General features: G+C 42.7%; 1 protein-coding gene across 1 annotated transcript in view; it reads right to left on the bottom strand.

The window, feature by feature from the left end:
• Positions 1-26,947, bottom strand: part of LOC144596895 (putative phospholipid-transporting ATPase IM) — a 161,046-nt gene that overhangs the window by 63,263 nt on the left and 70,836 nt on the right. The window contains exons 9-14 of the mRNA XM_078406142.1: positions 20,649-20,807; positions 16,823-16,911; positions 15,123-15,319; positions 9,191-9,399; positions 4,695-4,738; positions 1,235-1,400 (exon numbers count right to left, since the gene is read on the bottom strand). Of these exons, the coding sequence (XP_078262268.1) occupies positions 1,235-1,400; positions 4,695-4,738; positions 9,191-9,399; positions 15,123-15,319; positions 16,823-16,911; positions 20,649-20,807 (864 nt within the window). The remainder of the gene's footprint in view (positions 1-1,234; positions 1,401-4,694; positions 4,739-9,190; positions 9,400-15,122; positions 15,320-16,822; positions 16,912-20,648; positions 20,808-26,947) is intronic.

The following is a 26,947-nucleotide window of genomic DNA, read 5'->3' as shown; positions in this document are numbered from 1 at the left end:
ATCTGGGCTTTATTAATGCAGGCACAGAGCATAAAAGCAGAAACGTATAGTGAGAATTTATAAAGCACTGGATCAGCTGCAACTGGAGTTTTTGCATGAGCTTTGCCTGTGAGGGCTGGAAAGAGCGTGGGCATGCACACATTATACGCCATGCTAACACAATGAGCTGAATGGCCTCCTTCTGTGCTGTAACCATTCTATGCCTTTATAACGTATGATCTGGCCAAAAAAGTGAGTGAACAACATCAATTTTTGGTCAACAGCTCTTCCTTTAATTGCTCACACTGCTTTATTTTATAATCTACCTTAGTTAAGTTTTTTTTTAGCTTCTTTTAAAAAGCCTAGAACAAGGCTAGAACCAGTTTTACTGTTCCTGCCAATAAGTAAGAATTTACAGGTAAAGACTCACCTTTTAAATCTCAAACAAACATTAGTTTCTTAACTCTAATCAAATAAATTCAAATAAATCATATCAAATTAAAAATTGAAACCCTCAGGAATAACAATATGATTATTCCTGAGCAATAATCAGCACCTCCACTTGCCCAGTTTTCTTTCTCTGAATACTTTGCAGCCACAATTGTTTAGTTTGCATTCCTGTTCATACTTAAGCCAATTCTCTGTTATAACTACCAACCGGCAATCAGCAACTACGACTTTTCAATCTATTTGTAATACTCCTTGCATTAACACCTCCGTCCTAACATATGCTAGTTTGTTTTATTTATTTTCTTTATTTTTTGTTCACATTCTTTCTTCACCTTTCTCTGTCCTGTTGCTATTTGCCTTTTCCTTCTTTGTCTTCATACATATTGTGCTCAATTACAGCTTTTTTTAAACCTTCCTCTATACAGTGGAATACTGCTATTTATTTACATAGGAAAACAATGATGCTTTGAATACTGATAAGAGAAGGCAAAGTATTTTGATAATTATCTTTTTAAAAAGAATATAAAGATCCTTGGGTAGAAATTGTTAAACTCATAGTAATGTGTTTTTAATATAGTGGGTTACAGTGGGAAACATGTCTGTCTATTTTGGGGCTCTTCCTGGGCACTGAAACACACGGCTCCAACTTCATATACTTGATCTCTTGCCACAATGCATTCCCTCAACTCCTTACACTTTCCCTTAATTGCCGTTACACTTTCCCTCAATTGTGTGCCATAGGCAAATGAATATATCATCCTAATTAGTAAACTTCCTCTTCACCATGAATGACAATATTTCTTACCCTTTATCTTTTCCTCGGACATCACTGTATGGCATAATGACAGCAAACGAAGGAATTCATGGACTTTAGGGTCACCAATTTTAACAGCTTCAACAAGACTGTGATCATAGAACACAAATTTCAGATCTGCCATGGGATTAAATGAAAAGTCCACTTTCTGTGTTTGCTGTGGAGATGAAAAAATTGACCTGTTAGTATTTTCAAAATACATATTCATTACTGCATGTGTATTCAAGTGAAAAGAACTACTGAAGCAATAACTTTGTTGACAACAAGGGAAATACTTGTTTGCATGAAGCAACCAGTTTTACATTGTAGTAAGGTTTTGTTAAAAAAAACTGTTGCAGTATCAGTTAACACACCAGCCTTCATCCTGAAGCTGTCTTCGCTTCCCTTGAGGTTTAGGAAACATGAATGACCAGGATTAAATATGTAAAGTGAAATATGTCTAAAGCTGCAACCCTCATCTATATGTTTAAGTTACTCTCCCATGACCACGATTGGTTGTTCCACTTCCTTACACCTACATGTTGACATTTTACAGGCATATTATAGCCACATTTAAGAATCTTATAATAATATAACATTTTCATCAAATTCAACCAAACTATTTTGGTGGAGTTAAAATTCATCGTTCCTGTCCTTTTTGCTGTGAATACCTCTTAAAATTCTTGCACCCTGAACTTGTCTTAGATTTGTATGGTTCAATATCTGGGATGTGGTACAGGTTCACCACCGATTTTCCAGCACCCCTGGTGTCAAAGCCTTGGCATATTATGCGTTTTGCCAGACCAACAGAGGTCACACCCATGGGGGGGGGGCGAGGTACTGATCCACAAAGTCGGCTGTAGAAGTCAGCTATGGGAGCGGATATTCCGGCTCTGTCCAGGCCGAGGTTCCAGAGCCCCGTCCGCAGGCATTAAATTCGACTCGCCGATCAACTATGGAAGACGGCTATGGGAATGGATTTGCCAGCTCTGGCTAGGCCGGAGTTCCAGAGCCCTGGCTGCAGGGGGCAAATTTAATCCGTCGATCAGCGCAGAAGTCTCGATGAGGTCGAGATCACTGCCTCATTCACTGCCACATTTTCGAGGGGACTTCCAGGTGGAATTTCAAGTACACTCATAATTTAAGACCTTGCCAATCTCCTGTGGCTCCACACAGAGGTGACCAGTTTGATTCCTGAGAGGTCCCACTCTCTCTCTAGTTACCCATTTTCCCCCTTATGTATTTATAAAATCTTTTGTGACTGTCCTTAATGCTACCCGCCAGAGCTATCTCCTGGCCACTTTTTGCCCGTCTGATCTCCTTTTTTAGTTTACTCCTTAGTTCCTAAGACTCCACCAGGGCTGCACTTGTTCCCAGCTGGCTATGCCTGCCCCATGCATCCTTCTTGTTTTTGACTAACATTTTCAAAAGGAGACAACTTGGTTTCTCATTGGACTTCTCAGTGAGTCCAACAAAGAAATACAAACTTTGAAGATTTCCCTGGTTCAAGTGAACCCACTCAGGATCATGGTCATAAAGCATGGAAACAGGCCCATGTTGACGAAGATGCCCCATCAACACTAGTCCCACCAGCATTCTTCTAAATCTTTCCTATCCATGTACCTGTCTAAGTCCAGCACTTGTAGCAATCCAGCGCCCCAAATGGAGGAAATTGCTGTTGGAGGCGAGAAATATTCTTTTCCTTTTTTTATGGATTGGAATTTATTTGAGTTTTCATAAAAAATAATTCTCTAAAAAGTTAATAGTTTGTTTTTCAAGTTACTGAGTATTATTACTTGCCAGTCATAGTCATAATTTAACAGTATGGAAACAGCCCCTTCATTGTGTCTTGTCCATCCGACCAAGATGCCTATCTTCACTAATCCCATTTTCCTGCATTTGACCCATATCCCTTTATTCCTTTCCTATCCACTTATCTGTCCAAATATTTTTAACTGCCGTGATTGTACATGCCTTTACCAACCCTGCAGGTATTCCTATATGTCATATCCAGTCAAATACTGCCTTGATGTCAGCTCATGTTTCGTCCATGTTTAGATTAAGGCTATCGTGAAGTCCACAGTTGAGTTGTCCAGACAAAACTTCAACTGGAAATCAGTAAGTGCCACCTTAAAAGCTCTGTTAAAGACACCTTGATGATAGATAGATTCTTGATTAGTATGGATGTCAGGGGTTACGGGGAGAAGGCAGGAGAATGGGTGAGGAGGGAGAGATAGATCAGCCATGATTGAATGGCTGAGTAGAATTGATGGGCTGAATAGCTTAATTCTGCTCCTATTACTTTTGACCTCCCATTGTTTTGTTGATGATGGTGGAAGGTTGGTTAGGTAGAAATTAACTATACTGAATTTACCTTGCTTTTTTATGAACAGGAAATAACTGGGCAATTTTCCATGTTAAATAGAAGGATACCAGTGTAGTTCATGCACTGGAATGGTTTGGCTAGAGATACAGCTCATTATGGAGTGTAAGTCTGATTCTCTACTGAATTTTACCATTCTTTTTAAACATAATGATAAATCTAATTACTTCAGATTACAATTGAATGCATTTATCTAACAAATACATTTGTTCATGTTTCAGGTTACAGGACTTGACCTGAAATGTTATTTCTGGGGTTTTTATAGAAGATATTGCCTAATTTACTAAAAGTTTCCGAAATTTTATTTTTATTTCAGATATCCAGCCTCAGCAATTATTTTAATTTTAAATTATTGGAACAAAACTAGTCGGGATTGCAATGATTTGCCTAGAAATTTTACATACTTCAATGTTCATCTGGTCTCTGATCAATAAGTAACAAGAAAAGTCTATAAAATGAAAATAAAATGCTGATATTAATAATGTCTCTGAATTCCTTTTGACATTGCAATGAGATGCTTAACGGAATATTGAATCAATAACCTGGTAATGCTATCGTCACAATAACAGAAATGGCGTTAATATGCAATAACACCTTGGTCATAATTTAGTCGTAAACAGTACAGTACTGAAAGAGGGCCTGTGGCCCACAAAATCCACAACAACCATCATATCACTAATCCTGCATTAAGCCCATTTTTAATCTCTACATTCTCACCCCCCCCCCCCCCCCCCCAGATTACACCACTCACCTACACATTATGGGCAATTTACAGTGGCCAATTAATCTACCAACCCACGTCTTTGGGATGTGGGAGGAAACCAGATCACCAAGAGGAAATTTGTGTGGTCACAATGAGAATGTGCTAAATCCACGCAGAAAATACCCGAGCTCAGGATCTAACCCTAAATCTGTTACATTGTGAGTTAACGGGTTTACTAACTGTACTACTGTGGAGTACAAGAGTCTAGCAGCCAAATATATCACACATTCACAGACAATGAATTGAAAGATGATTTATCTGTTATATACTTATTTTTATTCAATATTATATGGTATACTATAATTCTGAACGAAAGAATATCTTACAGCAGTGATATCTGTCCTTTGTCCATTCAAATCATACACGTTACCTGTTAATACATAAAACAAGATACGTTTTAGCTTGATACAGGGAAAAACTATTCTAATATTTTAGAATAATTAGAAAGTAATATTTCTTTCAATATCAGCAACTAGTTATTTCATACATATATTTCCAAAAGCAGCTTCTGCAGTTTCTCCAGACCAGAATGATCCTCCTATGTACTGTTGGTAACTTAAATCACTGAGGCAGTAACGCCCAAATTAGTTTTATTTGCCTTGATCACTATCTGGTAAACACCACAGAGGTGTACCTAAATTAATACTGCTGAAGATGTTTCAGGACTCATCTGAAATTATTCTATAATTGAATGAGCTAATAACACTTATTAACACATTGCACTCCCTCAATAGCAAGAATGTCCTTCCTCAAATTAGGAGACCAAAACTGCACACAATACTCCAGGTGTGGTCTCACCAGGGCCCTGTACAACAGAAGGGCCTCCTTGCACCTCTACTCAAATACTCTCGCTCTGAAGACCAACATGTAATTTGCTTTCTTCACTGCCTGCTGTACCTGCATGCGTACTTTCATGGCAAATGATGGAAACCAAAATTAAAAAGTAGAACAAAAGTTTTTATAGCACTTCATTTTAATTATTTTATTTAATCACATCTATTAGGATCTGGTCTAAAAAATCATGTAAGTTGTTTTCCTAATGATCATTAATACAAAAGAGAAAAGTAAAATAATTATGTTATCTCTATTCTGTCTGAAAATTCAAACAAGACAAAAGTTTAATTATTTTTACCTTACTGCTTGTACCTATCGCAGATTTAAAAGACCTTGTTTGTTTTAAATGACTGACTGCATTCAAATCACGATTAGATTAAATATGATGAGCAAAAAGGAATGCTCCGTTTGTACAAGACCAAACAAATTACACCGATAGAGGCTGATCAAACTTGTTTGATTTCTGAGAGGCCTTCTAATATGCTGCTTAAGTGAAAAAAAGTGGTGCTTGGAAAATGGTGCAAGTGACTGAAAATGACAATAGAGTCATCGAGTGATACAGTGTCTATTCTCAATACTCTGGCTGAAGGCCTATGTACCAAAAGCCTTTTTGACCACCTTATCTACCTGCGACTCGACCTTCAAGGAACCAAGCACCTGCACTCCTAGATCTCTCTGCTCTACAACACTCCGCAGAGCCCTACCATTCACTGTGTAGGTCCAGCCCATGTTAGACTTCCCAAAATGCAACACCTCACATTTCTCTGTATTAAATCATTCATCAACCATTCCTCAGTCCATCTGGCCAATCGATCCGGATCCTGCTGCAATCTTTCACAACCATCTTCACTCTCTGCAAAATCACCCACTTTTGTATCATCAGCAAACTGGCTAATTTTGCCATGTATGTTCTCATCCAAATCATTGATGTAGATGTCAAACAGTAACAGGCCGAGCACTGAACCCTGAGGCACACGACTAGTCACAGGCCTCCAGTCTGAGAAGCAACCTTCCACCATCACCCTCTGCTTCCTTCCATGAAGCCAAATTTCTATTCATTCAGCTCTCTCTTCTTGGATCCCATGCGGTCTAACCTTCCAGAGCAGCCTACCATGCGGAACCTTGTCGAATGCCTTACTGAAATTCATGTGTACAACATCTACAGCTCTGCCCTCATCGACCTTTCTGGTCACGTCTTCAAAAAACTCAATCAGATTTGCAAGACACGACCATGCTGACTATCCCTGATCAGCCCTTGTCCATCCAAATGCATGAATATCCTATCCCTCAGAATACCCTCGGGTAATTTTCCAACTACAGATGTTAAGCTCACTGGCCTATAGTTCCTAGCATTTTCCCTACAGCCCTTCTTGAATGGACGCACAACATTTGCCACCCTCCAGTCTTCCGGCGCCTCCCCGGTGCTTAAAGACGACTCCTAAATTTCAACCAGGGCTCCGGCAATTTCTTCTCTACTTCCCCACAATGTCCTCAGATATATCTGCTCAGACGCTGGAGATTTGTCTACCTTCCAACACGATAGTACCTTCAGCACCTCTTCGACCATAACACTGACTGCTCTCAAAACACTTCCATTGACTGCCCCAAGTTCCTCCATCATCCTTTCTCCTCAGTAAATACAAGGTGAAATACTCATTGATGACCCTGTGGCTCCACACATAAGTGACCGCTTTGATTCCTGAGGGGTCGCACTCTCTCTCTAGTTACCCATTTACCCCTTATGTATTTATAAAATCTCTTGAGATTGTTCTTATTGCTATCTGCCAGAGCCATTTCCTGGCCCCTTTCTGCACTTCCTTTTTTAGTTTACTCCTCAGTTCCCAAAACTCCTTCAGGGATGCACTTGGTCCCAGCAGCCTATACCTGTCCCATGCGACCTTGACCGATGCCTCAATTTCCCTTGGCAGCCAAGCTTCCTTATGCTTGCCTGCCTTGCACTTCACTCCAATGGGGACGTACACATCCTGAGCTTTAGTCATCACTTTTAAAAACATCCCACTTGGCTGATGCTCCTTTCCCCTCAAATAACCTGCTCCAGTCAACTTGAGCAAGACCTTCTCTCATAGTTGGCCTTTACCCCAGTTGAGCATTTTAACACGTGGGCCCTTCTCTGTCCCTATCCATAACTATCTTAAACAATTGAACAGTGGTCACTGGTCCCAAAAGGTTCCTCCACAAACACTTCATTTACTTGCCCTTCCCAATTTCCCATTACGAGATCAAATGTCGCACTCTCACACATGGGGGCCTCTACATACTGCTGGAGAAAATTCTGCTGAACATCTTTAAGAAATTGCACCCCATCTAAACCATACTATGATTTTTCCAGTCAATATTTAACTACATTAACCTTATTTGACCTGCAGCTGTCTGCAATATCCTGGCATATTTGTTCTTTTAATTCCCGTTGATTATTCAGGGGTCTGTAGTACACCCCCAACAAGGTGATCATCCCTTTCTTGTTCCTCTGATCCACCCATATGGCATAATAGACAAACTGCCTCTGACCACAGCCGTGACATCCTCCTTAACCAATAATGCAACCCCCCCACCCCTCCTCTTTTACCCTCACCCGTCTCTCCTGAAGCTCCCGTACCCCAGAACATTGAGCGGCCAGTCTTGCCCCTCTCTTAATCAGGATTCAGTAATGGCTACAACGTCCCAGTCACACATACCTATCCATGCCCTAAGCTCATTTGCCTTACCCGTCAGGCCCCTTGCATTAAAATATATGCAGCTTAAATCAACCATTCCTCGCTCTCCGCCTTTCATCTGTCTATTCTGTCAACTAGCCTTTCTCTCACCAACCTCCATAACTACTTCTAACCGCTCACCTGCCTCTATCTTGTATGAGATGCCACCCCCTTGCCAATCTAGTTTAAACCCACAATGTCACATCTCCATCCAGAAGATTTTCCAATAATTATAGCGAAGATTAGGAGATCTTGTATTTTTCAATGATAGACACAAAATTTTGGAATAATTCAACGGGTCAGGCAGCATCTCTGGAGAAAATACACAGGTGATGTTTCAGATCGGGAGCCTTCTTCCGACTGATTGTAATAGGCAGGCATGTGAGTGAGGTAATAAAAAAGAGGAAAAGTGCCGAACGCTTGCGCCAGATATACAGCAGGGGTTCAAAAAATTTGAATTTTTTAAAAAATGACACAAAATTACCAGTTTCAAGCCTCTTTTAGTGCATTTCAAAGTTAAAACGGACATTACAAAATAATGTGAATATGTCACTGTATAATAATAACATTTTTATTATTTTAATTAATTTAGTTATATAATCTTGCACTTAAATTTAATATTTACTCATTACAGTTCCACCACCAATTTTCTGGCACGCTTGGTTCCAGAGCTTTGTTAGTTTATCCAGCCGGCCATGGAAATCAGCCATGGAGATAAATGTTCTGGCTCTAGCTGGACTGGAGTTCCAGAGCCCCGACCGCAGGTTGCAAATTCAACCCATCGATCGGCTGTGGAAGTCCCGATGTGGTCGAGATTGGCTGCCTTGCCCAGCCTAGGTGCCACATTTTCGGGGAAACTTCCAGGGTGTGGGGGATTTCAAGTGGGCTCTCGTAATTTTGTCCGGATTTCAATGATTAGCGGCTATTTCTCGCGGAACCCCTAGCGACCTCTAGCGGAACCCTAGCGTTCCAGGGAACCCCAGTTGAGAAACGTTGCTACACATCGTTTATTTTCTTTCTTTTTTTGATCCGATTTCTCTGTTGTTAAACACGATTTTGGCAAAGTGAAAAACGCAGAGAACATGCAAAAATGGGAAAATGATTTTAAAAACGCAGAAATGTGCAGAAATGCGGAAAATTCACATGCCTGAATATGGAGAGTGGGGGAAAAAACAGGACAAATCAGGGCAAATAATAGATAACCTCAGGCAAGGAGGGTCCCTGATAGAACGATTTTTGGATATAGACGTGTCTTGTACTTTTCAGTTTCTTACCATATACTTTGCCATTGATTGTGCATTTGCTAAAAAGCATAATGTTTTGTGTCAGAGTTCCTGTCTTATCAGAGAATATATACTTGATTTGTCCAAGCTCCTCAGTTAATGTAGTTGTATGTGCTACTGCAGCGATATCCTTATTTGGATAATACATTTTACTATCCCAATTGATGTAGAAGCTGCTGCCCAGGCGTATTACTTCAATACTGGTGAAAAAACACAAGAAAGAAAATTCCAAGAAAAATCAATTATTTTCATTAAAACATTAATACATTTACTTTTGCTAAAACAGTAATCCACTTTGTGTAATGATCTTTGTTTCTGTTCGTTGAGATGTGCCGTATTGTGATAAATCATTCATTGACATTTACTTGAAATGCTCATGCTTTTATAACAAGTTCAGGAAAAAAATAACAGACTTGCTAAATCAGTTAAAATAGGCTAACTAATCAATACATAACTGAGGTATGTCAAAACCATTTCTTTACTCTTAATAATCTTGCCCTCTACTGTCAGCATATTCCAGTTGATCAGGTGATACGAAGCCACATAAATCAAATCTAAAAATTATCCTTTGAAAGAAATGGTGCACATGAAATTTAGTTGAATTTCCCTAAAATGAAAAGTGATGTTATTCATAACTAGCACAATTATTAATTAAATTGCCAAAAGCTACAATCAAAAAATGCTATTTGTGGATGACTCTCATCCCATATTCATGTCATGATGTAATATTGTGCTTTAAATGTAAAGAATTTTTAGATTTATATGCAAAACTGAAATTATCTGGTGAAGGAATTGAACAGTACTGCAAAATGCATTATTAATCCACAAGCATTTAACGTAATACGCCAGCCAATCATGGTCTATTATGAATATAACATCCACCTACCACTAACTATGCTGTTTACTGCCGGTGAAAAGTCACATGGTCCAATTTAATATTACATTTTATTCACAAGAACCAAACTGCATAGAAATTGAGATGTTTTAAGGTCTAGCTGAAGCCTAGAACTCAGGGACGGTCTCAGAATAAAGGGCAATCAATCGATATTTAGCCATTGACTGTAATCAAGGCTGGGTTCCAAAGAGTATTCATGAAATCAAAGATCAGACAGGAAAAGGATCTTGTGGTACAACATCAGCCATGAAATTTATTGAATCATGGACACAGTTTAAGGGGCTATAAACTTGAGAAATAATTTTGTTTGATAGAAAACTTTAAAAAGTGCAGCACAAGAACAGGGCCTTCACCATCCGTGCTGCCAACAACACCAAATTAAATTAATCCATTCTGCCGGCATGTGATCTATATCCCTCCATCCTCAGTCCGTTCATGTGTCTATCTAAATGCCTCTTAAATATTGCTATCACCTCCTCTTCAGGCAGCGCGTTCCAGACGCCTTCCACTCTTTGTGTTAAAAACTTACCTTGCAAATTTCCTTTAAATTTTAGGAAAAAGAGTCTGACCATTTATCCTACCTATGTCTCATAACTTTTTACACTTTTATCAGATCATCCTTGATATAATCTTATGTGTTATATTATAGAACATAGATCAGTACAGCACAGGAACTGGCTGTATGTTCTATAGTGGCCCACAATGTTTGTATCCAACATGATGCCAAGTTAAACTGATCTCATCTTCCTGCACATCCCTCTATCCACAGAGTCATGAAGTGATACAGTGTGGAAACAGGCCGTCAGGCCCAACTTTCCCACACCGGCCAACATGTCCCAGCTACATTAGTCCCACCTGCCCGCATTTGGTCCATATCTCTCCAAACCTGTCATATCTATGTATCCATGTACCTGTCTAACTGTTTCTGAAATGTTGGGTAGTCCCTGCCTTAACTACCTCTTTTGGCAGCTTGTTCCTGGGAAAGGAGGTTGGAAATGGACCCCAGGAAAGAGAGTTTGTAGAGTGTAGAGTGCCTTTGAGATGGATTCTTAGAACAGCTTGTACTGGAGCCTACCAGGGAGAAGGCAATTCTGGATTTAGTGTTGTGTAATGATCCTGATCTGATAAGGGGACTAGAGGTAAAAGAGCCATTAGGAGGCAGTGATCACAACATGATAAGTTTTACTCTGCAAATGGAAAGGCAGAAGGGAAAATCGGAAGTGTCAGTATTACAGTATAGCAAAGGGGATTACAGAGGCATGAGGCAGGAGCTGGCCAAAATTGACTTGAAGGAGGCCCTAGCAGGGAAGACGGTAGAACAGCAATGGCAGGTATTCGGGAATAATGCAGAGGTTGCAGGATCAATTTATCCCAAAGAGGCGGAAAGACTCTAAGGGGAGTAAGAGACACCTGTGGCTGACGAGGGAAGTCAAGGACAGCATAAAAATTAAGGAGAGGAAGTATAACATAGCAAAGAAGAGTGGGAAGACAGAGGATTGGGACTCTTTTAAAGAGCAACAAACGTTAACTAAAAAGGCAATACAGGGAGAAAAGATGAGGTACGAGGGTAAACTAGCCAATAATATAAAGGAGGATAGCAAAAGTTTTTTTAGGTACGTGAAGAGGAAAAAAATAGTCAAGGCAAATGTGGGTCCCTTGAAGACAGAAGCAGGGGAATTTATTATGGGGAACAAAGAAATGGCAGACGAGTTAAACCGTTACTTTGGATCTGTGTTTACTGAGGAGGATACACACAATCTCCCAAATGTTCTAGGGGCCGGAGAACCTAGGGTGATGGAGGAACTGAAGGAAAACCACATTAGGCAGGAAATTGTTTTGGGTAGACTGATGGGACTGAAGGCTGATAAATCCCCAGGGCCTGATGGTCTGCATCCCAGGGTACTTAAGGAGGTGGCTCTAGAAATAATGGAAGCATTGGAGATCATTTTTCAATGTTCTATAGATTCAGGATCAGTTCCTGTGGATTGGAGGATAGCAAATGTTATCCCACTTTTTAAGAAAGGAGGGAGAGAGAAAACGGGTAATTATAGACCAGTTAGTCTGACATCAGTGGTGGGGAAGATGCTGGAGTCAATTATAAAAGACGAAATTGCTGAGCATTTGGATAGCAGTAACAGGATCATTCCGAGTCAGCATGGATTTACAAAGGGGAAATCATGCTTGACAAATCTACTGGAATTTTTTGAGGATGTAACTAGGAAAATTGACAGGGGAGAGTCAGTGGATGTGGTGTACCTCGACTTTCAGAAAGCCTTCGACAAGGTCCCACATAGGAGATTAGTGGGCAAAATTAGAGCACATGGTATTGGGGGAAGGGTACTGACATGGATAGAAAATTGGTTGACAGACAGAAAGCAAAGAGTGGGGATAAATGGGTCCCTTTCGGAATGGCAGGCAGTGACCAGTGGGGTACCGCAAGGTTCGGTGCTGGGACCCCAGCTATTTACGATATACATTAATGACTTAGATGAAGGGATTAAAAGTACCATTAGCAAATTTGCAGATGATACTAAGCTGGGGGGTAGTGTGAATTGTGAGGAAGATGCAATAAGGCTGCAGGGTGACTTGGACAGGTTGTGTGAGTGGGCGGATACATGGCAGATGCAGTTTAATGTAGATAAGTGTGAGGTTATTCACTTTGGAAGTAAGAATAGAAAGGCAGATTATTATCTGAATGGTGTCAAGTTAGGAAGAGGGGATGTTCAACGAGATCTGGGTGTCCTAGTGCATCAGTCACTGAAAAGAAGCATGCAGGTGCAGCAGGCAGTGAAGAAAGCCAATGGAATGTTGGCCTTCGGAACAAGAGGAGTTGAGTATAGGAGCAAAGAGGTCCTTCTACAGTTGTACCGGGCCCTGGTGAGACCGCACCTGGAGTACTGTGTGCAGTTTTGGTCTCCAAATTTGAGGAAGGATATTCTTGCTATTGAGGGCGTGCAGCGTAGGTTCACTAGGTTGATTCCTGGAATGGCGGGACTGTCGTATGTTGAAAGGCTGGAGCAATTAGGCTTGTATACACTGGAATTTAGAAGGATGAGGGGGGATCTTATTGAAACATATAAGATAATTATAGGATTGGACACATTAGAGGCAGGAAACATGTTCCCAATGTTGGGGGAGTCCAGAACAAGGGGCCACAGTTTAAGAATAAGGGGTAGGCCATTTAGAACGGAGATGAGGAAGAACTTTTTTAGTCAGAGAGTGGTGAAGGTGTGGAATTCTCTGCCTCAGAAGGCAGTGGAGGCCAGTTCGTTGGATGCTTTCAAGAGAGAGCTGGATAGAGCTCTTAAGGATAGCGGAGTGAGGAGGTATGGGGAGAAGGCAGGAACGGGGTACTGATTGAGAGTGATCAGCCATGATCGCATTGAATGGCGGTGCTGGCTCGAAGGGCTGAATGGCCTACTCCTGCACCTATTGTCTATTGTCTATTGTTCCATACATCCACCACCCTTTGTTTGCTAAAGTTACCCCTCAGATTCCTATTAAATCTTTTCCCCTTGACCTTAAACCTATGTCCTCTGGTCTTCGATTCACCGACTCTAGACAAGAGTCATCCTCTCCACATCCACTCTATCCAAGCCTTTCACTATTCTGTATGCTTCAATGAGGTCCCCCCTCATTCTTCTAAACTCCAGCGAGTACAGGCCCAGTGCCGACAAACGCTCATCATAGGTTAACCTATTGATTCCTGGGATCATTCTTGTAAACCTCCTCTGGACCCTGTCCAGAGCCAGCACATCCCTCCTCAGGTAATATTTAGTAATTTAATATATTCCTTCCTATGCCGGCCGATCCTAAGTTTAGTATATATAGGATCCCGTTTTTACTAAAGGTAAAACTAGCGTGGGCCCGGCAACCCTCCCCCAACTGCGCACGCGCGGATACCAGGCCCGGCAAACCTCCCCCAAGTGCGCAGGCGCGGCTGCCTGGCCCGGCAAGTGGGAGCGCACTGAGCAGGCTTGGCTGCCGGGCCGTTGAACCAGGGGTCACAGTTTAAGAATAAAGGGTAGGCCATTTAGGATTGAGATGAGCAAAAACTTTTTCATCCAGAGTTGTAAATCTGGGGAATTCTCTGCCACAGAAGGCAGTGGAGGCCAATTCACTGGATGTTTTCAAGAAGTAGTTAGATTTAGCTCTTGGGGGGCTAAAGGAATCAAGGGATATGGGAAAAAGCAGGAACGGGGTACTGATTTTAGATGACCAGCCATGATCATATTGAATGACGGTGCTGGCTGGAGGGGCCGCATGGCCTACTCCTGCACTTATTTTTCTATGTTTCTATTTTAAGCTATTCTCTCTCAAGCACTTTATCAGATTCTGATCCCATCTCCAATCACCTATTGCTATCTGGAGCTCTGAGAAGGTGAATTGCCATTGCAGGACAAGATTTCTTGTAGTTCTTCAGTAGAATTAAAAGGCACTACGACAACCAATTCTCAGAAAAAAAGAGAAGGGGGGCGTGGATTAAGAAAACTGATCTCCATAAACTGATCTGCATAAATCTAAATATAACAATGACAGTTGGAACTAAAACTCATAGGCAGTTAAGATGCCTCCATAGAAAGTGAAATTTATTAGAGGAACATAGATTGAAGTATAGATGAAACTACAATACCATACCAATGCGGGAGAAAAAGGAGGAAAGAAGATAAGACTTTATTGCCTTCCATTATAGTGAGGAATGCGGAGGAGTCGCTGTGATGGATGTATATGTTACGTTTTTATGTGGGTGCGTGTTTCGGTGCTTTTTTGGTATGACTGTATGGCAAATCAAATTCCTCGTATGATTTACATACTTGCTTTGTTTTCATACTTGGCTGATAAAATCAATTACAATTACAATATTAAAGAACAATTGATATCAGAATGAGAGAAAATACATCAATTTACGGAAGAAGACACGTTGTGAAAGACATACAAAAAATGAGGTGGGAGATTAGTTAGTATGTTGATATGTTAGTTGAAAGATATCAAAATATATAAACGTATAATGGAAATAAAAACACTTACCTCACATATAAAGAAATTGGGACAACAGTGTTCAGAATGATCACATATGACCAGAACACAAGAAATCCTGACAAGCAAGAATTTTGAATGTCCTGATCCCAAGGCAAGTAGACCTGAAAATAGTATCCTTTATAAGTTTCCCAGATAGCATTTCCAATAGCCAGTACTGTACACATGATCCCAAGAAAACCAAAAATCTGCAAAAACAGAACAAAGATGATTAAAATATAAGTTTTATTTTGAAGACAGCAGTAAATAGTATGGACTTCATTACTTAAGTTGATTAAAATGGTGGTGGGAAAAGAATGGGGTGGAAGGATAGTTGAAGTTTAGTTTAGTTTAGAGATACAGCACGGAAACAGGCCCTTCGGCCCACCGGGTCCGTGCCGCCCAGCGATTCCCACACACTAACACTATCCTACACATGCGAGGGACAATTTTTACATTTACCAAGCCAATTAACCTACAAACCTGTACGTCTTTGGAGTGTGGGAGGACACCGAAGATCTCGGAGAAAATCCATGCAAGTCACGGGGAGAACGTACAAACTCCGTACAGATAGCACCCGCAGTCAGGATCAAACTCGAGTCTGTGGCGCTGCAAGGCAGCAACTCTACCGCTGCGCCTCCGTGCCAAGGAGGATAAATACATCTGCTATGGGTACACTGGCGAAGACAGATTTGCTCATTACTTGCTGATGAGGATGTGGATGTTCAGTCTAACAGCTGCATCATTCAGGACTTGCTGGCTCAGTCAGAAGTACTGTGTTCAGTATTGATCAATGATAAACGACAAATACTGCGGGGACCAGCTAGCGGGAATATTTATGGACATCTTTAAACTCTCCCTACTCTTTTCTGAGGTGCCCACCTGCTTCAAGAAGACTACTATCATCTCGGTGCAGAAGAAAAACAAGATCTTGTGCCATAACGACTACTGTCCAGTGCCTTAACATCTACCATCATGACTCGATTGTGATCATGTATTTTCTTTCTGCTGATTGGTTAGCATGCAACAAAAGCTTTTCACTGTACCTCAGTACACATAAACCAAACTAAACTAAACCAAGTGCATGACTGCATACTTTGCTGCACTGTATTTCATCTGCCACTTGTTTGGCCACTCTCCCAACCTGTCTAAGTCTTTCTGCAGACTCTCTGCTTTTTCTACTTCTACTTCCCATCTTCGTATCATCGCAAACTTGGCTACGAAGCCATCATCCAAATCATTCATGTATAATGTGAAAAGTAGCAGACCCAACACCAACTCCTGCAGAACACCACTAGTCACTGGCAGCCAACCAGAAAAAGCCCACTTTATTCCCACTCTTTGCCTTCTGACATTCAGCCAATCTTCCCTCCTTCTCTTCCCAGTGCCCCACATGGATTTGCACCCATCTCCTCCCTTCCCCCGACCCTTGTCCCCTTTCCCTGTCTTTGACTTCTTCCGGCTTCACAATTAGCATTTTTCCTATATTCATCTCAGACTTTTTGTCTTTTTAGGCTGTCTGATCTGCTGAATTACTCCAGCATTTTGTGTCTATTTTTGTAAACCAGCATCTGTGGTTCCTTTTTTTTCCAAATATCATATATTGTTATGGAAAATAACAGTTCTTTTAATATTGAAATGATTAATATTCTAATTATCCAGTCCAATTCTTTAAAATATTACATATCAATGACTATTGGACCCATACTTACCCATAACACAAGCGTATTCATAAGGCGATCAATATTAGTTCTTTTAAAAGCTGACAATCCACAGTTCTGCATCAATTTGGTGTCTTGTCCTTAAAATAAGAAGTGATAGGTTACATGGAAATTACACTGTTAAATAAGCATATAGATCCTTGGTTTTATGTGGAGTATGTATAATTGGGAGATAGACACAAAAAGCTGGAGTAACTCAGCGGGACAAGCAGCATCTCTGGAGAGAAGGAATGGGTGACATTTCGGGTTGACACCCTTCTTCAGATTGGGTAGGGATAAGGGAAACAAGAGATATCGATGATGATGTGGGGAGATAAAGAACAATGAATACAAAATAGTAATGACTAGACCAAGTGGACCCGTTGGGCCCAAACCTCTCCTGCATTGGTGCAACACCCTCTCCTTCTCCCCCCCCTCTTCCCCCCTCCCCCTCATCCTCCCCCTCCCCCCTCTCCTCTCCCCCCACCCCCCTCCCTCCCTCCACCCCCCGTCTGCGTTAGGTCTCGCCGATGTATGAGTCCACATCTTGTACAATGGATACAGTAGATGAGGTTGGAGGAGGTGCAAGTGCACTTCTGCCTAATCTGAAAGGACTATCGGGGTCCCTGGACAGAGTCAATGGAGGAGGTATAGTGACAGGTGTTACATTTTCTGCGATTGCAGGGGAAGGTACCTGAGGAGGGCGTGGTTTGGGTGGGAAGGGATGAGTTAACCAGGGAGTTGCGGTGGGAACAGTCTCTGCAGAAGGCGGAAAGTGGTGGAGATGGGAAAATGTGGTTCGTGGTGGGATCCTGTTGGAGGTGGCGGAAATTTTGGAGGATTATGTGCTGTATGCGACGGCTGATAGGGTGGAAGGTAAGGACTAGGGGGATTCTGTCTCTGTTGCAACTCGGGGAAGGGAGAGCAAGGGTGGAGCTGTGGGGTACTGAGGAGACACCAGTGAGAGCTTCATTTATAATGGGAGAGGGGAAACCCCATTCTCTAAAGAATGAGGACATCTTGGATGTTTTAGTAAGGAACACCTCATCGTGGGCGCCGATGTGGCGTTGACGGAGGAGTAGGGCAGAGTCTTCGCAGGAAGCAGGGTGGGAAGAAGTGTCGTCGAGATAGATATGGGAGTCAGTGGGTTTGTAATAGTATAAATGGGATATGCCTGCAAAGAGACCTTTGAAAAACAAATAAATCATTAAAATATTTCACATCTTTCCACTCATTATTGGAAAAACTGTCTGCCCCATCATGCAATAACCTTAGAATACTCTTTCCCCCCCCCCAATATCTTTATCTTAATATATTTATTTCTAATTTAGCCAATTCAGCTTGCTTCGTTCAGATTTTATTGAACCTATTTATTTTGTTAACACTAATTGCTCGCCTTAATAACTTCTCTCCTGACCACCTTGAAAATTAATTATACATTTGCATAATGTTTAGCCCAGTACATAAAGATTCGACAAAGCATAGAAAGAAGGGTTCTCTGCATCAGCATGTTTGGTAAAGACAAAAAAAAAATCCAAGAATATTGAGATTTGAAAATGATAATTTTAAATCATTACCAACGTCCAATCCAGAAGTGCACAAAATTGAATTAAAATCCAAGAAGCAGTCAAAGTGGGCACTGTATTTGTAAAATACATAAAAACAAAAATCTGAGTCTCACATGCCAAGGGAATCCAGACCTCAGCTGCAAAATACAAAAAAAATACTGATTCCGCAGTCATCACAATGCAGTTCATTGATCTGGACCTCAGGAAAATAAGTAGCCTCTGATAGCATGAAGGGCCATTTTGGTATGAGAAGAGAGGTGGTTGAACCAGTAGGAAATGAGTCGTGGCTAAGAGCATTCCGCAAAGTTTAGAATGACCACAATTTACTCTGACAAACAGGGTGACTTGTGGTACATTTGGGAGACCTGTGGTACATTGGTGTAAATGAAGTTTCACCAGCAGATAAGCTAAGAAACAATATTATGGAGTTAGAATTATATTGTTATAGTGATAGCACAGGTATGTGTCATGACCAGAGGTCAAAAATAAAACAAGGTTGTCAGCACTCTGGGTTCAGTTTTCTTGGGAGAAACGGGGAGAACCAACATCTGCAGTTCCTTCCCACACAAATATCCTTTTCTGTTTTATATTCTACCTCATCCTAGGAACGCAGCAGCCAAATATTATTGTGTGGAAGGAACTGCAGATGCAGGTTTCTTACCAAAGATACAGTAGACACAAAATGCTGGTGTAACTCAGCGGGACAGGCAGCTTTTCTGGATTGAAGGAATGGGTGATTTTTCGGGTCAAGACCTTTCTTCAGCCAAATATTACTTTTTATTCTTCTCATGCACAAGATTCTTTTTATTTCTACTTTTCAATTTATTTGGTGAAAATATTAACTTTCCCATGCCGGTTAAGAATGAGTTGGTTAGGCAAGGTCACGTCAAGGAATTCACTGGCCTCAGGTACGGAGATGCTTAGACAAGGGGAAATAGGGTGACACAGATGTTAATTTTGTGAAATCAAGTCATAACTTTATTTCAAAGGAGCAGAATTCAAATACCTGGCCAACAGAAATAGGTTGGTGGACACAATTCAAGAAATGTCAACTGCATTTCACCCTCCCAATAAGCTACATATTATGTTTTTACACAGGGCATTGACAGCCCTATGTGTAACTGCGGCAACCATCATTCGCACTGTTGCTCTGTAAGCTCAGACAGACATTTCATTCTTGGAAGTTAATATTAAAACGCATGTGTTAGCAGGTATAAGGACTATATTTAAAGAGTATAATAATTGAAAGAATTAAAAGAGTACTAGACGGGCGTGGACCCAGGGTAGGGCCGTCTTAACGCATGGGCCTGATGGGCACTTGCCCGGGGGCCCCATGCTGATCTGTGTATGTTAAGTGACTTGCAATAAATACTACTTTAAAAATGTAGGTTCAATAAGTGCTTTTTTCGCAACATTTTCCATCCCTAAGTGCTTCTCACAGCGATCTGTAAGTGCTTTTCGCAACAATGTAGCATCCTAAGTCCATCGCTAAATGCTTTTCGGTGTGCTTTTCGCCGGCACGACAGGGGGGGGCTGGTAGGGAAAGGGGGGTGGGGGAGAGTAACGGTAGGGGCCCCAGTACACTGCTTTGCCCGGGGGCCCATAATGCTGTAGAAACGGCCCTGACCCAGGGTCCAAATCTATTCTGCAAACCTCTCCTGCGGCCAGCAGCAGGAGAACTCTCTTCACCGCCCCCCCTCCCCCTCATTGGTCGCCAGTCCCCTCACTCATGTGGGTCCCACCCCCCTCCAAGCGGCAACCCTCGATCAACTGTACACGTGCGGATGCGGCGGCCATCTTATGTAAGTATTATAGTTTAAAATGTGATCGGCGGCCATCTTACGTAAGTATTAAAGTTCAAAAAATGTTTTAAAATCTCGCCTGCGGGCCCGGCAACCCTCCGTGCAAACCTCTCCTGCGGGCGCTGTAACCCCCTCTGCTGCTGCGCTGCACCATGGGAGGGTCAGGCACGGGGCACGTCGGGACGGTCGCCGGTCCTCTCGGCCGGGGGGGGGGGGGAGAGCGCATTTATTAAAGTTTGAGCTCAACAGCTCAGCAGCAGTGGCAGCTCATCGGCTCATCAGCCCCCCACCCCGTCATTGGCCGCCACTCCCGTCACACTGGCGGGTCCCACCCCCGGCGGCCATCGTGCCCCCCCCCCCCCCGGTTAATAATATAATATAATAACATTTGGTGATATAAAAGTATTACTTTTTTGGAAGATATCATCCTGCTAGTAATTGCTATGAAGTGTCTTGCTTTTCACCTACCTGCAAAAATAACAAGTCCATAACACCAATCTGTATTCCTCAATGTACAGCCACGTAGTATTATTTTTTCATTGTCCAAAGAATACGTATTTTCCTTGTAGGTAAGCATTCCTCTAAACTTGTCCAACCTGTTGTTGGGCGGTTCACATTTAACCTCACCTACAATTTGTAAAGATGTAACATGATTATATGCTGGCCGATTAATTTTGTTGTGACAATTAAAATATATTCTTAGGCTAGATTAATAAAGGAACACAGTGATCACAATATATCCCATCAGCAAAATTTACGCGGCCACATTGATTAGAAACTTACCAGATCCAAACCACGTCATCAACAACAAAGCGTATGCAAAGCCCCATGACTTTTGATCAGTTAAAGCCTCTTCAAGTCAGCAATGTAATGGAAATGCATTTGGATGAGTGGAGTGGCAATACTATTACATTCCAAGACAAACCAGTCTGCTCGCTAGGTATTCCTATTAATATTCACCTCTGCCACCAGAGAGATGTGGATGCATTATTCAATATTCTTTGAATCTCCTTTCACAACACGATACAATAGAACTTTATTTATCCCAGGAGGGAAATTGGTCTGCCAACAATCATAAAACACAACAAGATACATGAAATATGGAATTAAAGTGACAAGTGGAAAATCCAGGATTGGGGATGAGCAAAGATCGGGGAGGAAGGAAGGGGAGTCAGTTTACCCCATGACAGAAGGGAGAGGAGTTGTACTGTTTGATAGCCACAGGGAAAAAGGATCTCTTGTGGCGTTCTGTGCTGCATCTTGGAACCAGTCTGTTGCTGAAGGTACTCCTCAGGTTGACCTGTGTCATGGAGGGGATGAGCTGTATTGTCCAAGATGCTCTGCAATTTGAGGAGCATCCTCCCCTCCAAGACCACCTCCAATGAATCCAACTCCACTCCCAGGACGGAACCAGCCTTCCTGATAATCTTAATAATTCTGTTGGCGTCCGTGGCCTTCACCCTGCTATCCCAGTACCCTACAGTTTAGAAGATGGCACTGGCCACCACCAATTGATAGAATATCTGCAGTATCTTACTGCAGATGTTGAAAGAGCAGAGCTTCTTCAGAAAGTACAGATGGCTCTGTCGTTTCCTATACAGTGCCTCAGTGTTCCTGGACCAGTCCAGTTTACTGTCCAGGTAAACTCCAAGGTAAACTCTTTGGTAAACTGCACATCCACACCCTTGATTGAGACAGGGGTGTTTCTCTCTTCCTAAAGTCCACCGCTAACTCCTTAGTCTTGTCGGTGTTAAGCTGCAGGTGATTCAGCCCACAAACTCAATAAAGTCGTTGACTACACCGCTGTATTCAGCTTTCCTCCCCTCACTGATGCAACATACATTGCAATCATCCGAAAACTTCTGCAGCTGACAAGAGTCCGAGTTGAGGTATGAGGTGTAGATGGTGAACAGGAAGAGAGAGAGGACCGTCCTCTGTGGGGCCCCTGTGCTGCCCACTATCATGCCCGAGACACAGTTCTGTAGCCTGACATACTGTGGTCGTCCAGTCAAGTAGTTGGTGATCTAGGACACCAACAGAGCATCCACCCACATCTTCGCCAGTTTGCTCCCTAGCAGTGCAGGGCGGATAATGTTAAAAGCACTGGGGTGGGAGGGGGGGGGGGGGGTTGGGGGAAACTTTTTAATCTCTTCCCTCGACGGAGATGCAACTTTTTCCGTATCGTATCTCCGTCCGCACTGCGGCCTTAACATCGTGGAGCTGGTGGTCCCTTTGTTAGGGATCGACTTCGGGAGCTCCAACCGCAGGAGCTTCGACCGCCCAGATCGCGGGAGTTTCGATCGCAGATTGTGGGAGCTTTGATCACCCTGACTGCAGATGTTTCGATTGCCCCGACCACGGGAGAAAAGGAGAAAAGAAGGTATACGTTATTTGCCTTCCATCACAGTGGGGAATGTGAGGTCGCCGAAAAACAAGATGGATGTGCTGCCTTCACTGGTGAGGACTCAGAGAGCCTTGAGTGCAATGATCTCAGTGTTTGCGGAGACATCGCTCCATGAGGACATCCCGGAGTCTAGTGAGAGTGTGGACGGTTTGTGATAGAATTGAGGAATTGGAAAGTTAAGGAGACACTGATGGGAGTTATCTACAGGCCCCCTAAACAGTAGTCTGGATATAGGGTGTAAGTTGCAGCAGGAGTTAAAATTGACATGTAACAAAGGTAATGCCACTGTGGTTATGAGAGATTTCAATATGCAGGTAGACTGGGAAAATCAGATTGCTTCTGGACCACAAGAAAGGGAGTTTGTAGAGTGCCTTCGAGATGGATTCTTAGAGCAGCTTGTACAGGAGATTGTGTCTTCCTCAGTAAAGACAGACCAAAGTACTCATTTAACTGTTTTGCCATTTCCTTGTTTCCCATTATAAATTCACCTCTCAGTTTATATTATAGTCAGTTTATATATTCCCCACAAGCTTTCTTTCATGTCCTTTTTTCCCCTCTTAATTAACCCCTTTGTCCTCCTCTGTTGAGTTCTCAATTTCTCCCAGTCCTCTGGTTTGCCGCTTCTTCTGGCCAATTTACAAGGACAGGATCCCCCTCGTTCTCACCTTCCACCCCACCAGCCAGCGGATCCAACATATCATCCACCAACATTTCCGTCACCTACAACAGGACCCCACCACTGGCCATATCTTCCCATCCCCTCCTCTCTCTGCGTTCCGCAGAGACCGTTCCCTCCGCAACTCCCTGGTCCACTCGTCCCTTCCTACCCAAACCACCCTAACCCCGGGCACTTTCCCTTGCAACCGCACGAGATGCAACACCTGTCCCTTTACCTCCCCCCTCAACTCCATCAAAGGACCCAAACATTCTTTCCAGGTGAGACAGAGGTTCACCTGCACCTCCTCCAACCTCATCTATTGCATCCGCTGCTCTAGATGTCAACTTATCTATATCGGCGAAACCAAGCGCAGGCTCGGCGATCGCTTCGCTGAACACCTGCGCTCGGTCCGCATTAACGCAACTGATCTCCCGGTGGCCCAGCACTTTAACTCCCCCTCCCATTCCCAGTCTGACCTCTCTGTCATGGGCCTCCTCCAGTGCCATAGTGAGGCCTGCCGGAAATTGGAGGAGCAGCACCTCATATTTCGCCTGGGCAGTTTGCAGCCCGGTGGTATGAACGTCGACTTCTCCAACTTCAGATAGCTCCTCTGTCCCTCCCTTCCCCTCCTCCTTCCCAGAGCTCCCTCTATCTTCCTGTCTCCACCTATATCCTTCCTTTGTCCCACCCCCGACATCAGTCTGAAGAAGGGTCTCGACCCGAAACGTCACCCATTCCTTCGCTCCCGAGATGCTGCCTGACCTGCTGAGTTACTCCAGCATTTTGTGAATAAATCGATTTGTACCAGCATCTGCAGTTATTTTCTTATATTACATGCCTCTTCCTTGGATTTAACACTATCCTTGACTTCCCCCGTTAGCCACGGTTGAGCCACCTTCCCAGTTTGTTTTTTTACCCAGACAGGGATGAACAATTTCTGGAGTTCATCCAAGCAATCTTTAAATCTTTGCCATTGTATCTCCACTGTCAACCCTTTAAGTATAATTTGCCAGTCTATCCTAGCCAATTCTTGTCTCATACCTTCAAAGTCTCCTTTATTCAAGTTCAGGACCCTAGTCTCTGAATTAACCATGTCACTCTCCATCCTAATGCAGAATTCCATCATATTATGGTCACTGTTTCCGAAGGTGCCTTGCACAACAAGATCGGTAACTAATCCTTCCTCATTACACAATACGTAGTCTAGGATAGCCTGCCCTCTAGTCGGTTCCTCTACATATTGGTTTAAAAACCCATCCTGTATGCATTCCAGGAAATCCTCCTCCTCAACACTGTCACCACGTTGACAATAGGCAATGGACAATAGGTGCAGGAGTAGGTCATTCAGCCCTTAGAGCCAGCACTGCCATTCACTGTGATCATGGCAGGTCATCCACAATCAGTACTCCGTTACTGCCTTCTCCCCATATCTCTTGACTCCACTATCTTTAAGAGCTCTATCAAACTCTCTCTTGAAAGCATCCAGAGAATCGGCCTCCACTGCCATCCGAGGCAGAGAATTCCACAGATTTACAACTCTCTGGGTGAAAAAGTTTTTCCTCATCTCCGTTCTAAATGGCCTACCCCGTTCTTAAACTGTGGCCCTTTGTTCTGCACTCCAACATCGGGAACATGTTTTCTGCCTCTAGCGTGTCCAATCCCTTAATAATCTTATATGTTTCAATAAGATCCCCTCTCATCCTTCTAAATTCCAGGGTATACAAGCCCAGTCGCTCCATTCTTTCAACATATGACAGTCCAGCCATCCCGGGAATTAACCTTGTGAAGCTACGCTGCACTCCCACAATAGCAAGAATGTCCTTCCTCAAATTTGGAGACCAAAACTGCACACAATAGTCCTGGCGTGGTCTCACCAGAGCCCTGTACAACTGCAGAAGGACCGTTTTGCTCCTCTTTTTATGAAGGCCAACATGCCATTAGCTTTCTTCACTGCCTGTTGTACCTGCATGCTTACTTTTAGTGACTGATACACAAGGACACCCAGATCTGGCTGTATTTCCCCTTTTCCTAACTTGGCACCATTCAGATAATAATCTGCCTTCCTGTTCTTCCCACCAAAGTGGATAACCTCATATTTATCCACATTAAACTGCATCTGCCATGCATCTGCCCACACACCTAACCTGTCCAAGTCAACCTGACCCAATCTATATGTAGATTAAATTCACCCATGATAACCGCTGTACCTTTGCTACACGCATCCCTAATTTCCTGCTTGATGCTATCCTCAACCTCCCTACTACTGTTTGGTGGTCTGTATACAACTCCAACAAGCGTTTTCTGCCCTTGGCTATTTTGCAGTTCTACCATACCGATTCTACAGCATCCAAGCTAATGGCTCTTCTTGCTATTGCATTAATCTCCTATTTAACCAACAATGCCACCCCACCTCCTCTTCCTTTCTGTCTATCCTTCCTGAATATCGAATACCGCTGCATGGTTAGCTCCCAGCTTTGGTCACCCTGGAGCAATGTCTCCGTAATTACAACTATATCATACACCTGCCACTGTATGTTTCTTTTTTTTCCTAGTCAGATGTGCAGCACTTTGGTCAACGTGGGTTGTTTTTAAATGTGCTATACAAATAAATTGACTTGACTTGACTTGACTTAACTATTACATATTCAATCCATCCACCTTATTTCGAATGCTCCTCGCATTAAGGCACAAAGCTTTCAGGTTAGTTTTCCTTAAGTAACTCCTGATGATGGAATCTTATGTGAAACACAAAGTTCTCCAGCGTTTTCCTCGTAATTCCTGTATCTGCAGACTTTTGTGTCTTTACTATCCTAATCCTTCCTTGACAACAGAACACCATGTCACACTTCTTGCATTACTATGGACTTATTTATTTTTTATTTCAAAGTATGTATTTTCACTGAATTTAAAAGAGAATTAGATAGAGCTCTAGGGGCTAACAAAACCAAGGGGCATGGGGAGAAGGCATGCATGGGTTACTGATTGTGAATGATCAGCCATGATCACAATGAATGGCGGTGCTGGCTCGAAGGGCCAAATGGCCTCCTCCCGCACCTATTTTCTATGTTTTCTATGTCTATGTTAAATACTAGGGGACCGAGGATCTAGTGGAAGGGAGGAATTGAAGGGAATCCACTTTAGTCATAAAATGGTTTTAGGTAAACTGTTGGGACTGAAGGCAGATAAATCCCCAGGGGCTGATGGTCTGCATCCCAGAGTGCTCAAGGAGGTGGCCCTCGAAATTGTGGATGCATTGGTGATCACTTTTCAATGTTCTCCTGTGGATTGAAGGGTAGCCAATGTAACTCGACTTTTTAAAGGAGGAAGAGAGAAAACAGATTTATAGACCAGTTAGCCTTACATCGGTAGTGGGGAAGATGCTGGAGTCGATTATTAAAGATTATATTGCAGCGCGTTTGGAAAGCAGTGACAGGATCGGTCAAAGTCAGCATGGATTTATGAAGGGGAAATCATGCTTGACTAATCTTTTAGAATTTTATGAGGATGTAACAAGTCGAATGGACAAGGGAGAGCCTGTGGATGTGGTGTATCTGGACATTCAAAAAGCCTTTGGCAAGGTCCCACACAAGAGATTAGTATGCAAAATTAGAGCACATGGTATTGGGGGTAGGGTATTGACATGGAGAGGGAACAGGTTGGCAGACAGAGAGCAAAGAGTTGGAATTAATGGGTCCTTTTCAGAAT

The sequence above is a fragment of the Rhinoraja longicauda genome, chromosome 1 (genome assembly GCF_053455715.1).
Source record: "Rhinoraja longicauda isolate Sanriku21f chromosome 1, sRhiLon1.1, whole genome shotgun sequence".
Classification (NCBI taxonomy): Eukaryota; Metazoa; Chordata; class Chondrichthyes; order Rajiformes; family Arhynchobatidae; genus Rhinoraja; species Rhinoraja longicauda.
The sequence above is the reverse complement of the archived record's forward strand: the minus strand, read 5'-3'. Positions and strand labels throughout refer to the sequence as shown.